Genomic DNA, 13,312 nt, shown 5'->3' on the forward strand with positions numbered 1-13,312 from the left:
GTAAAACAGCACTCACACGGCTGGTTTAAAAAAAAAAAGCCACCGTTCCCTACCATAACACTCGGTCAATCATTCCTTCATTATGCTTTCTACCATCCACGCTTTCGTGTCAACTTTCAAGACAATATCTTTCAGGAGGTTTTCTTTTGGCATATGTAACCAGGTCAACAAATACTATGACTGTTGTAGTTAATGCTGCCTCGTTTAATAAATGGAGCAGTGTCATTTTAAAAAGAGCGTTGGATAATATCATGGGAAATCTCGTGAGACTATATACATCTATAATTTTTTTTAAATTGCAATTTATTGACATCCTTCTGTCTAGTACTGATACTTCAAATGTGGTACCCACAAAATTTCTACAGTGGTAGAAATTTGTCTTTGAAGAATGTCCAAAGTGAGCTTCTAGCGGCCACTGACGGGCAGGAATTATGTCCCAGGTCATAGGACATGGCGATGCTGGCTGACAGAAGAAGCGAGGCGAGACTTTTCTCTGTCTCCCCTCTTGCCCGCCTCCCACTTGGCTGTTTCCATCGCCACGGCAACCGTCGTATCCCGGAGGGTGTGCAAAGCAGTGACGGGAGGGGCCGGTTACCAGGGCGACCCCAGCTGAGAGGCAGAGTGACATCATTCCCCGTTGTGAAGTTTATTTTTTACCGAGCTGCTTTTTAGCTAGTCTTTTTTTTTTGCTGTTGCCATGACAACTGTCTCCAGCCAGGTGATGTCATGGAGCCTCTCTCCTTTCTTCTTCTTTGGTATCGGCTCCTCTTTCCATCCGTTGTGTATGGGGGCGTCCGTAAGGAAGGAGGTGCTTACAATACTAACCCCACCACCCCTCATCCTCCTCTTTCCCACTTCACCACAACCGCCATCCCCTCCTCCATCCGTGACACACATGCACCCACCCACCCAACCATCCACCCCCCGCGCTGGCAAACAAACCGCTGGTTTTTTTCTTTTTTTTTTTTTTTTTTTAAGGATGCTCCGCTTTCCCGACACCATGGAGGTGAGGTTTTGGAAGCGAAGCTGTGACTGAAAAGCTCAGAGCTTCCTACTCCTCATCTTTTGCGGGAGGCATTTTCTCTGGACTGGATTTTTACGCTGTCGATTCGGAGCGTCTAATCTCGCAGATACTCCCTTCAGGGAGGAGGGGAAATCGGGGGAGATGTTAAGTTTTGGTGCATTTTGAGCCCCGGAGAGGACTGTTATCACCATGAAACCGTTAGCAGCAGTAGACAGCAATGGAGTGCCGAGCCAACAGGATAAATCGCCGGTGAGTAGCAGCGCGACGTCGATGTCCGGCCGCGTCCTTGACCCGCCCCTCTTTTGGGGACCAGGCCGGCGTAACCTGGGATGTGTGTGTCAGTGTGTTGTAGTTGAAACGGACGCCATGTGCTTTTTTGTTACGCGGCCACACACGTCATTCATAGCAGTTTTTAATAGTGGTAGCAGGAATTCAAGCCGCTAAATCTAAATGCTCATATGATACTGTATTGGTGGCATACATTTTGTCAGCTTGTAAATAGAGCGACAGCAGGTGTTTGAACCCAATGAGGCTAATTATTGTACTCTAAGATAACCGTGCCCTTTTCTAGTGCAAAGAAGGTTACTAAGGTGTCAAAAAGCAGCAGGGGGGGAAAAAAAAGCAACCTTCAAAGACGCCACCCCCGGAGCTCAAGACATTCCACACCTAAAGGTGCAATCATGTTTGTTAAACCTCGCAAAAAAAAATTATCTACTTCCTCTACTCATGACTGAGCAAATTTCAGTAGAACTGACAGTGGATCAAATTTGGTAGCAATCAAGCAATATTTATTGGACAATTTTATTTATGGGCGACCGCTGAAAATGCACATAAGGTTAATATGGCAGATTCAAATGAAAATGTCATGAGTCTTTTTGGACATGGCCCCTTGAGACCTTTTGGTGGGTCTACTCAAAATAGACATGCCTATACAGAATAGTGTTGCTCATTGAAAGTGACTGGGGGGGAGCTGAATTTCCCCAAAATTCCAGGAGGTGCTATGCAATAGTTTGATGACGAGCTATCAAATTTTGACATCGTGCCGCGCCGATACGCAATGACGGAAACTAAAATCCAGAATTTAGTGTCGCCTATTTGTCTATTAAATTTGACAAAATTTTCGTAGCAAAGGTATAAAATCTCTTTTCAGTCCATCTTGAGATAACCCCTAAAATGAACCAAAAGAAATACTCACTTGAACGAAATGGCAAACCTCCTGTACCTTTTGCGGTTTTTGAGAATTCTCTTTGACTGAAAAAATGTAACTAAAATTGACTGCGACCTTGTGGAGGTTTGAAAGTGTCATGTATTAGGCAAGACATCAACTCCACATGCAAACTAAATGACAAAAGGTCAAATTCTTCACTAGTGAGCGTTACCCATCTGCCTTGTGTCCATGGTTCAAATTTTGTAGCAATTGGACAAAATCGTTGGGAAAATGAGTTTCTGAAAGATACTTGGAAATGGTCAATTGGAAAAAGTGGAGCCTAAAATGGCAGTTTCTAACCAAAATAGCAGAATTTCTGTGTCAATATTGGCATTGCTACTTTACGGTTCAACATTACCTTTACTTTTTTTGTTACACTTGGTTTAGGTCAAGGGCGGTTTGGTTGGGAGTTGAGTTGGGTGTTAGGATTTAAAGTTAGGGCGTGCATATGAGTTGTCGGTTCGATCTATGCGTTAGGTCTTGATACAGTGTTTAGGATTTGTTTTGGGTTAGGTCAGTGCTTCTCAATTATTTTCTGTCATGCCCCCCCCCCCCCGCGCGACAATAAATAGTATTTGTCTTTAAAATTGTGATAAGTACACCTCTGCACAACACTGTATCCTTAACGTATACAAGAATAAAAAAGAAATACGGACCAACTTATAACAAAGAATAGCTTTTCTAACTGAAACAGAAAAGATTTAAAGGGCATCTGAAATTCAAAAATAAAACTAAATCCTTAAACTGGAAACATTTTTTTTAATGACCATGTCAAACCATGTGATATGAAAAATAAAATTACATACAATAAAAAAAATGCAATCAAACTGATCACCAACATTAACTCAGGGAGCACAATAAACTTGAACCTACAAAAAATATATATAATTTGTGCAGATTTTTTTTTTTTTAAATCAAAGATGGTGTCTGGATTAATGGCTACAATGAGCACGTTTTGAAAAGCACAGCTTTTCGAAGCGAGGTTTGAAGCAGGACACAGCAACTCTCGGCTCATGCTCGAGGTGTAGCTGGGACCTGTATTTTACTTTCCTGAAGTAGCAGTCACAAAGCGGGATGATTGTCAGCAATATTCGGCACATTTTCGCTGAAAAAACTCAAGCGGCTTCTCAGCATGATTGGGTGGAATGTATTTAAGTGACGCTTTAATTTATTTGGCTTCATGCCGTCCGCGGCCAACATTTTTAGACACAGTAAGCGCAGCGGTCTTAACTCGTCTCCCACCGTAGTCACAGTGAAACCAAGCGTGACATACGCTCCGTCGTATTTCGTCCCTTCGAGTGCTCCCTCCGTACACTCTGCTAATGAGAGCGCCACTGCTCCCTAATGTAGTGGAGGTGCAACTGAACTTTATTCTCGGACAGTAAAAAAAAAAAAAAAAAAAATCTAAAAAATTAAATAAAAAAGCATGTTCCCTGAGGTCAAATGTGCCCTCCTTGACGGGGGGCGCGGCCCACTATTTGAGAAGCACTGGGTTAGGTCTTGATACAGTGTTCGGGATTTGTTTTGTTTAGGAGTTGGGTGGTTTTAGTTAGATGAGGGTTTTTATTTTTTTTCATTAGGGTTTAAGGATTTAAGGCTAAACAAACATTGGGGTTTAGGCATTAGGATCAATTTTATGGCGATTCGAGGTGGGTTAGTCTTGAGTTTAATTTTAGGATTTAGGGTTGGGTAATGTTAGGGGTTAAAGTTAGAGCTTCAGGTTTGGATATAGGTTTTCTCTGTAAATTTTCGGTTTTGCGGTAGTATTTTTGGTTGGGTTAGGTTTGTTGTTCGGGTGGTTGCTTGGTAGTTATACTGAGGGATTTTGAGTTAGGCTTTTGGAGTATGATTAAGGTTAGATTTAAAGGTGAAACTAAGTATTGCGTCAGGTTTAGGTGTAGAATGGTCATAGCCTGATTAGGGTTGTTGTGATTAGGAATTAGGGGAAAGCTAAATTTCGGGTTAGATTTACATTGGGTTTGCAATATACAGTTGTAGTTTTAACACTACCGTTTGGAACACCTAAGACTCAAATGGGCAATTTGAGAGGTTTTGATTTGACTTCGCAACCCTCGGGAGGATTTGCAGTGTTTCCAGTGGATTGCGTTTTTTTTGCCATCAGGACTATAGTCTGTGGTGTCGCTGTCCGTGGTGCTGAACACTATCTGGTCCCAGGCCCCGAGAACACACGCACTCGACGGGATTGATCTCCCGTCAACACCGCCAGTGTTAGTCACACCCAAGTGCTCACGCAGGCACGTAAATCAAGCATCCCTCACTCCCATCCCCAACCCGTTAACCATGCTCACAAGTGACAACAAATGACTGTAATGATGGTGGATGCAACATGCTCAAATTTGTGTGCTTCAGAAGCTTCATGGCACCACCGACGTCTTGTATGCGCATCACCTGTTTTTAATCATCTGCACTGAATTTTTGGCTCGTCTTGGTGGTGAACAATTTACTAGCTGCTGAGATGAAATGGTTTATGGTTCGGATTTACGATGATGGTTAGGAAGCCAAGCCATAGACACGCTAGCGTTTTGAAGGTTAAGGGTAGGGTTTGGATTTAGAGTGAGGTTTTGGGAGTGGCTGAAGATAAAACTGTTTCGAAGTGGGTTAGATTTAGTATTAGGATTTCGATTTGGGGTTTTGGGCTTACATTTCATGGGTAAGGCTGAGACACAATGGTTGGTAGGTTTAGAGTTTAGTGCAGGTTTTAGGGGTTTGGACAGGTTAGCGTGAGGATTTATCTTAAGGGTTTGAAGCACTGATGCTGTTGACTGCTTCAGATGCTCACAATCTACAAGACAACGCCCGTTGTCATTTTACCTTGCTAAACTGGACACTTGAATGCTGACGTGCCACTTTCTCAGAAACGATAAAGGTGTGCACTGCCGTAACATTTATCTTGGTGTAAAAATAATATTGGGCACATAATGCACAGTGGCTGCGCGCTTGTCATGGCTTCTCTGCGTCTCATGTTTACAGGGTAGCCTCCTTACCTACTGTCACACTCCCTCCATTTGATTGTTTCCTACATCGTTAGCATATTTATTATAGCTTGTGTGAATATTTACTCATCCCAGCAGGAAAGGTGTTCGGCCAAGGGGTAAACCGCAGCCGACACTGAGTTGTAACCACGTCAACATAGATGAGAGGTTGGACTTAACGTAAAAGAATAGAAGCGGAGTGGAGGGTGGCCGGGGTTACCAGGCTTATGGTTTTGATGGTTTAGGTGTTAGGTTAGGGTTTAGGTTCAAGGTGGTTTATGTTTGGTTTAGAATTCAGGGTTTTGGTGAGTAGTTTAAGTTTTTGGGTTAAGTTAGTGTAAGAGGTTGAGATGAACTTTTATGGTTACGCATTGGAGTTGGGTTTAGCGTGCTTTATAGCATTGGCCTTAGGTTTTGGCTAACAAGCATTTTTTGCTTTAACCAAAAAAAAAATCAACCATTTACACTTCTAACACAGTTGCGCCCCCCCCCCCCTCCCCCACACCATGCAGTTCATGTGTATGGCTGTCTGTGAAAGTGTAGAAGCATAGTGTAGCTGACATATAAGGTCACTTTTTTGGCTACCTGCTGACCAGCCAGCACAGAAGAAGTTAGCATATCAGGCCTATTCAATCAGACATACTGCCAAAAGAGGCGTTAATCTCTTGATCCCTAAGGCTCAAGACAGCCGACCGCACGGTCAAGACAACTCTGGCAGGCCCCGACGCCCTTCAACACTTAGAACAGCAATTCAACATTTCTTAGGGTTCTTCAAGACCAACTTGTCCTTGGGGATTTTGTCTTAATATGCGACCAAATTTGAGCCCCCACGTATATTATACAGATGGTGATGCTAAATGAAATCCTCAAAATTTCAGTAAGGCCACAAGAAAAACCTCTCAAAGTGCAATGTACAGTAGGTTTGAAGCTTCAATTTTAGGGTCATGTTGGTGATTCATCGGTGCACTTCAAAGACTTAACTGGTCCTCGAGTTTCAAATTTGAACCACATATACTTGAGATGGACAACGCTCAAGTGCAAAATGTTTTGGTGTCTGTCATTGGTTGCCAGTGTAAGTTATTGGCAGATTTTGATGACTTGCCATAGTTAAAAAAAATCAAGAAACAAACCATTTTGTATTAAAGCGGGACTAGCTTGAATTGGGTCAGGTTTTAGGTTGGGGTTTAGTGATGGGGTCAGTTTGTTGGGTTAGGGTTATTGGTTGGAGGCTAAGCTTTTGGTTCAATGTTTGGGTTAGCACATCTTGGACTCATTTTGTCCATTTCCAGGGGCCCTTAAACAATAAACATGGCATGAAGTCTGGTCTGATTGGCACCAAATTTGAGCCAGTTAGAGACCACTGATTCGCAACCACCATAAAAGGGTTCATCATCTTTATCTAATTTCAAAAGAAATGAATTAGTATTTGTTATTAAATAGCATGTTGTTGTTATAGCTATCCCAGCCAACTATACTGACAGGCATCCACCTGCCGCATTCAGACAACAGGAAAATCGTTTTGTGTTCACCTAAAGAGACGTAGAGTTCTGATTTGTGAAACAAGATGATTTCAGTGTATTTACTTTTCGGGACAGTTTTGTTGTGATGTGCCGTGAGAGTTGTTCTTAAAATGTGTGCCACGGCTTGAGAAATAATTTACCGGTACTTGACAGATGGGCGACACTAAATTGTGAAACATAATTTCCGTCATTGCGTAACGGCAAAATTTGATGACTCGCCATAAATCACCTACCCTTCTGTTTGCAGTTTTAATTTGACAATCAAAGCATAAAATATATAATGTTGTGTACTCTCCAGGCTAGTGGAAAAGGGTCTCGACTCGCCTCGCCCTCACACATCACTGGATGCTCACATTAGCTGCTCGTGGCCGTAATGGACATCTCGCAGTGATTCTCTGGTACAGTAGCCAGGCGCTAAATACATTGAGAGGCAGCCCCACACTTCCCTACCCGCTGATCTAGGTCATTAGGTCTGCAGTGTAATTTAAGGAGCGCCACATCTGCTCACATGTCGACCGGAGCTAGCTCGTGGGTGAGCTCTGCGGCTCCAGCATTAACGCCTGGCTTTCTCCAACCCTCGCCGGACATACCCCGTGACAGCTGATTGGACACATGCACTTGCCAGACAAACCACGGGAGCGCATTTCAGCCTCTGCAAATTACCCGAAATAATACACTTATCGTGTATTATTTCTAGATGTTACCGTCAGATCAATCAAGGCTAACGATTGTCCGAGCGTAGCGTAGTTTCCGTCGCGTGCCGTCCAAGAGTGGAGGTCAATGGACCACATGCTGACCCAACGATCGTTCGCCGGCTTATTGACCCACAGACGGATGACCTAAATGAGTGCAGAGAAAGGATTAAATGTTTTATTATCCTCTTTACCAATGGGGGATGGTCCCGTGTTTGATGGGGCTTTCACTGTGATTGTGGAAACCACACAGGGGGATGTAATTATTGGTGAGTTGGGAAATACTCCAATCGAAATACTCCGTGCGACCAGTCTTTCTAACTAGTTTAGATATCTACTTTCTGCATGATGTCAGCCACTAACAACGACAACAACTTGAAGGGATGCTACTCATTTGGGCGTTGCACGCAGATACTCGTCTGAAAAAAGTAGGAGTGCAGATGCAACTCGTGTCAAAGAAAAAAAAAAAGCACACTAATATGTACAGAAAGTGCAATATGAAAATGGATGTTTACTGTCAATATTCTACCATACCTATTTTGAAAATGATTCACAATGACAATTTGTTTTTCTGCAATCAATTCAGATAATGCCAACTTCAAAGCTTCAATTACGTCCAAATTATTTTTTCTCTGACTAAATAAATCTCAATGGTTTTCAGTCTTTTTCCCCTGCTGTATAGATTCATACAAGCGTAACTACCAATGACGAATACAGGCTGCGTGATTAACATTTGCCTGGTCTTTGTTAACCTTTCTTTCGATGGCGGCGCGGGCACTCGCAGCGGCTCCTCTTGTTGTATGTTGTGAGAGGCAAGACATTTCATCTGTGCTGTATGCACATACAGCACATTTGACAATAAAGTTGTACTTGATACTTGACTTAATACTTGACTTGAAATGCATTCATCTTGTACCACTGCAAACATTTTTGCATGTAGAACACATCATTCTAATACCACCATTAATTTACAAACGCTGGGAATGCTGTACATCCGCCTGGGACGTTCCCTCATTAAAGCCATCGGGTGGCTAACAAGCTAACATACACTATCATCGCCTTGAAAAAAAACCTCTGGTCTAATTAGACTTTTTTTTCCAGGAAGATGATTATGAAATGTAAAATAGTTAACAAAAAAAAAAAAAAAAACACCAGTGGAAATTTCAAATGCTGGGTCGAAAAAACACCACACCATTTCTTCTATATATTTAAAAGGAAGTCATGTTTATCTAATTGGTATATAGTGCATGTGATCAAACAGTCGAAAAGTAATTCATCGGGTCAGTGCATATAAATATTTCACACTGCCCGATGTTATATTTACCCGACTTAGAGATGATACCCAGTAGGCTGGCTGGCTGCGCATCTGGCGGTGTGGCGCACCATCAATATTACATCTGTGCACCACCCGCCGTTCCAAATGTGGCGCACCGGGAAGTGGGTCGACCCCCGTTCGTCAATTTCCTGAGAGTAAATATATACTTCTGTGTGTCATGCTAAATCTCACAAATCAACAAGAAGAATTGACAGGGAATCTTTGTGTTTTGGGGGAAAAAAAAAATCTGAAAATGTGTGTCAAACTTGCCATTTCCTTGCCCAGGTGCACTCTGGTGCATTTCTTCAAGGCAAATTGAGAACACTATCGAGATAGTCATCTCCGGTGCACTGGAGCTTGGGTGTGATTGCTGGGTGTCAAAAAAATTGCCATGCTGTTTAATTATCTGGCTGGCTGCACTCGCCAAATTGGTGGAGCAGAGAGGGGTCCGTCCTTGGCCAAAATCTTTCCTCGAGCCACCGTCTTCCTCATCTGCTCCACTTCACCCAGATCGCCTCTGGTCAAGCGTGCCGTTGTTATTGTTATTAGCGCCCAGACATTTAGGTGCTCTTGTGAGCAATGTCTAATACATGGGCTGAACTACCGTTTGTCATCAACAATGAGAAATAAAAACAAATGACATTATAAAAAATGCATTAGAGAACTAAAGCTCCTTTAACACTGTTTGCAAACACATTTTTTCACCTGTGTCCTGGCACGTTCACATCAATAACTTCAAATACTGAAAAGCCATAGAAAAGCCATAGATCTTTTTTTTTTATACTTTGTACTTTTTGTTGCTTTCCAAGAAAAGTACGATTTCTATTAAAAATTTTTAGAGGTCTAGGGCATGGCCCAAAGATTAAAAACAAAAACAAAACAAAAAAAAACTAACATTGTGGTTTCGAACCAGAACAATATATAGTACACTTTTAGCCATTAAAATATGGTAGACAATGGTCGAAATGATGTAATATGCATTAGCGCCCTCTAAAACACTGGAGGGGAATAGCATAACACCCAACGTTTATTACATGCTTCTTCAGTTTGTCTAAAATGTGAATATTTCATGAGTGTATTTTCAACAATCATCCGACATGATTTAAAGCCAGGTGCTTTTCAATGAACAATTTTATTCATTCATTCATTCATCTTCCGAACCGCTTCATCCTCACTCGGGTCGCGGGGATGCTGGAGCCTATCCCAGCTGTCTTCGGGCAGTAGGCGGGGGACACCCCGAATTGGTAGCCAGCCAATCGCAGGGCACACAGAGACGAACAACCATGCTCGCCCTCACTCACACCTAGGGACAATTTAGAGTGACCAATCAGCCTGCCATGCATGTTTTTGGAATGTGGGAGGAAACCGGAGTACCCGGAGAAAACCCACGCAGGCCCGGGGAGAACATGCAAACTCCACACAGGGAGGCCGGAGCTGGAATTGAACCCGGTACGGTACCTCTGCACTGTGAAGTCGACGTGCTAACCACTGGACTACCGGGCTGCCCTGAACAATTTTATGTCTGCAATAATTAAAGAGCATTACAAAAAAAGGCCAAACCAAAACAACACACACTTTTTTTTCTGACGCTCATGTCACTCACCAAGCCACACCTCACCTTTTTAAAGCCACACACACTTAAAGTCACAGATACTACAGTAGAAGAGGTCATGCAACATAAGAAGACATGCTCTGTTAACCTTTGTATTGGATTGCTTTATATTCATGGCCTAGAAGTGTTTCTCATACAAATTCTGATTTAACATCGCTTGGTGATGGATCGCATCGCAGTCAAACTTGCGTACCGTTATTTGCATCACGCCGCCTTAGGAATGCATCTTGAGGGCCCCGTGTTCATTCTTCTCATTGCACAGCAAGTTTATGTTTTTGTATATAAATTCTTCCCATTAGTCCCATTAGTTGGTTCGTACCATGTTCCGAAAGTGCGGTCTCCCAGAGCGGCCCTTGCTGTCGTCAGCGTCGCCATACTGACCGTGTGCGTGTGTCGTGTGTATGTGTGCAGCTGCCCGCAGACTTCAGCCGACTTCACCTGGCCGACGGCTTACACCCACAGGTGACGCACGTGTCCTCCAGTCACTCGGGGTGTAGTATCACCAGCGACTCCGGAAGCAGCAGCTTGTCCGATATTTATCAGGTGAGGCACGGGGGCAAAAACCAAAGCCGTCCCTCGGACAGTGGCCCTAACTGCTGCGTTACTACGCGTTCGTAGTTTCTTTTCAATAACTAGATGTGACGGTAAGTACAGTGTATTCACACCTATTTGCAGTTGCTATGAATTAATTCAATTCTTTTGGGCAGGGGGTTGAATCTCCCTCCTGCTATTCGCTCAGCTTGCGCAAATTATTTGTTCTTGGTACTAAAGCCCAGGGTGGTTGGAAATAGTGACTGCAGCTTGGCAGAGAGACTTAAGATCCTTGAATGTCGGGCAGGGGTGAAGTTTAGCCCAGGTTGTTGTTACCGCCACATAGCGCAAAGGAAGATGTGTTAATGTGGTTTGGTGAAACTTTTCGTCTTTGAATGATTTCCTGGTTGGTGTGTGCGTAAAGTTGATGACGGGGTAAAGCAGAATGTGGGACAAAGAGAAAAAGGTTAGTTTTTTTTTATACACAAATCTCACAAAATTGTTGGCAACAGAAGACCTCAAATGTATTTACCTTCGCTGACTTTACACAGAACTGCCAGAACAGCCATCCAAAGGTTGACATCCAAAATACAACATGAGAGAAATAAGCCACAAATTGAGGAGATAAATGCTTTTCATTAAAAAGAGATGGATAGATCCCCTTGCCTTCTGACAGTAAACGTGACAATGAAAAGCACATACCCGTATGTCCAAACTCCACTCGGATCTGAATCACACTATAACATCAAACAAAGATACCGCAAATCATTTACCGTATTTTCACGACTATAAGGCGCCATTAAAAGTCTAAAATTTTCTCCAAAATGGACAGGACGCCTTATGATGCGGAGCGTCTTGTCTATGCGCTGAGTTCCAAAACCTGACTGACAGCCGACACGCTGTTTATATAGAGAAAAGGCGGAAGTGACTGTGGACAGGCATGCGGCAAAGAAGTCGGCCAATCAGTGAAGGGTGGGCGTGTATATATACATATATGGAGAGAAAGAGAGAGAAAAGGCAGATGTGAGTGACAGGCATGCGGGGAAGCGGTCCGCCAATGAGTGAAGGGTGGGCGTGTAAGTGGACGCTAAAGGGACGCTACAAGCAGGTACCAACACCTGTAGAGAGTGTGGCTATGTGCATTTATGCAAAACAACTTCGGTTTTGGTTTCTAAGAACCCCCGAAAATAAATTCTACAAAGAGACACGCCTACGAAGCTCAGTTCAAACTTCAAGCCATCGGTTATGCTTTTGGCATGCGTGCCCATCTCACAGCAGCGGTGAAAAACAAAGTCAAGCAAATGAACTCTGATCTTGCCGTTATTCCCGGAGGCTTGACTAAAGAAGTCCAACCGCTGGACATCGGCATCAACCGGGCGTTCAAAGTAAAGTTGCGAGCGGCATGGGAACAATGAATGATCGATGGCAAACACAACTTTACAAAGAGTGAGAGGCAGTGCCGGGCGAGTTACGCCACAATTTGCGAATGGATTGTGGCTGCTTGGACGAACGTGTCTGCTTGCACTGTTGTTCGACTTTTTGGCAAAGCCGGCATCATTTCTGTGGAGCCACATGGCAATGAGAGTGACTGACAACGAGAGGGAACACGGCATTTTTGATGGATTACCGGTACTTGCACAATTGTTCAATTCTGATACAGAGGATGAGGACTTTGATGGATTTCTGGGTGATGATTGATCGAAAAACGTGAGTACATTGTACGATGGCTAAATAAAATACAACGGAACTCAGTTTTCCGTTGCCTTTTTAAAAACGTGTTTTTAGCTTGTATGTCTTGGCATGCTACCGTATGCTACAAGCTAACGTGTTTTTAGCGTGCGCGCATGCATGCCGTATGTTTAAGCTGGCGTATGTTTTACCACTTTAAAATTGCGCCCAATAATACAGTGCGTTTTGTCTATGTGTAAAATACAGAAATAGCACCCATTAATGAGACTGCGCCCAACCATACGGTGCGTCGAATGGTCGTGAAAATACGGTAATTGGACGTCAACGATTACATCAATGAAGTTGAAATATAAAGGCTCCCAACTTGCCAATGAAAAGCACCCTGAATCCAAGTAATACAACTCAAGCTGTGGCATTACAATTTGGACAGTGACGAGGAGAATTTTTGAGTGAACCCTTCAGTGAACCTAATGGCGACAAACAACATGACAAAGAAAAACATGTGTCTCTCAACTTCGATGTTTAACATGTCGATAATTTCAAATAAGTATCTTACAAAATGCAGAGGTGTGTACTTTTCTGGCCATGGAGTGTTTCAAATGTCATTCAAACGTGTGAACTTTCAAAGAAAGATGTGAGCGCAACTGATGCAGCAGTTGAAATTGATGGATTAACGAAAGGCATTTTTAATAAAAGAACATAAAAAATAGCATCCTCACCCCCGTGGGC

General features: G+C 43.1%; 1 protein-coding gene across 7 annotated transcripts in view; it reads left to right on the plus strand.

Moving 5' to 3' along the window:
* Positions 1–13,312, plus strand: part of rapgef2b (Rap guanine nucleotide exchange factor 2b) — a 125,444-nt gene that overhangs the window by 72,540 nt on the left and 39,592 nt on the right. For 4 of the 7 annotated variants that reach the window (XM_086106108.1, XM_086106111.1, XM_086106110.1 and 1 more), the window contains exon 7: positions 10,775–10,906. The exons of 1 other annotated variant lie outside the window; for it this stretch is intronic. In XM_086106108.1, coding sequence (XP_085962234.1) covers positions 10,775–10,906 — 132 coding nt within the window. Of the gene's footprint in view, positions 1–940; positions 1,274–10,774; positions 10,907–13,312 lie in introns of those variants that run through there. 2 more of the 7 variants (XM_086106114.1, XM_086106115.1) reach the window with 2 other exon arrangements.

The sequence above is a fragment of the Hippocampus guttulatus genome, chromosome 2 (genome assembly GCF_054856545.1).
Source record: "Hippocampus guttulatus isolate MCC_2025c chromosome 2, RoL_Hgut_1.0, whole genome shotgun sequence".
NCBI lineage: Eukaryota > Metazoa > Chordata > Actinopteri > Syngnathiformes > Syngnathidae > Hippocampus > Hippocampus guttulatus.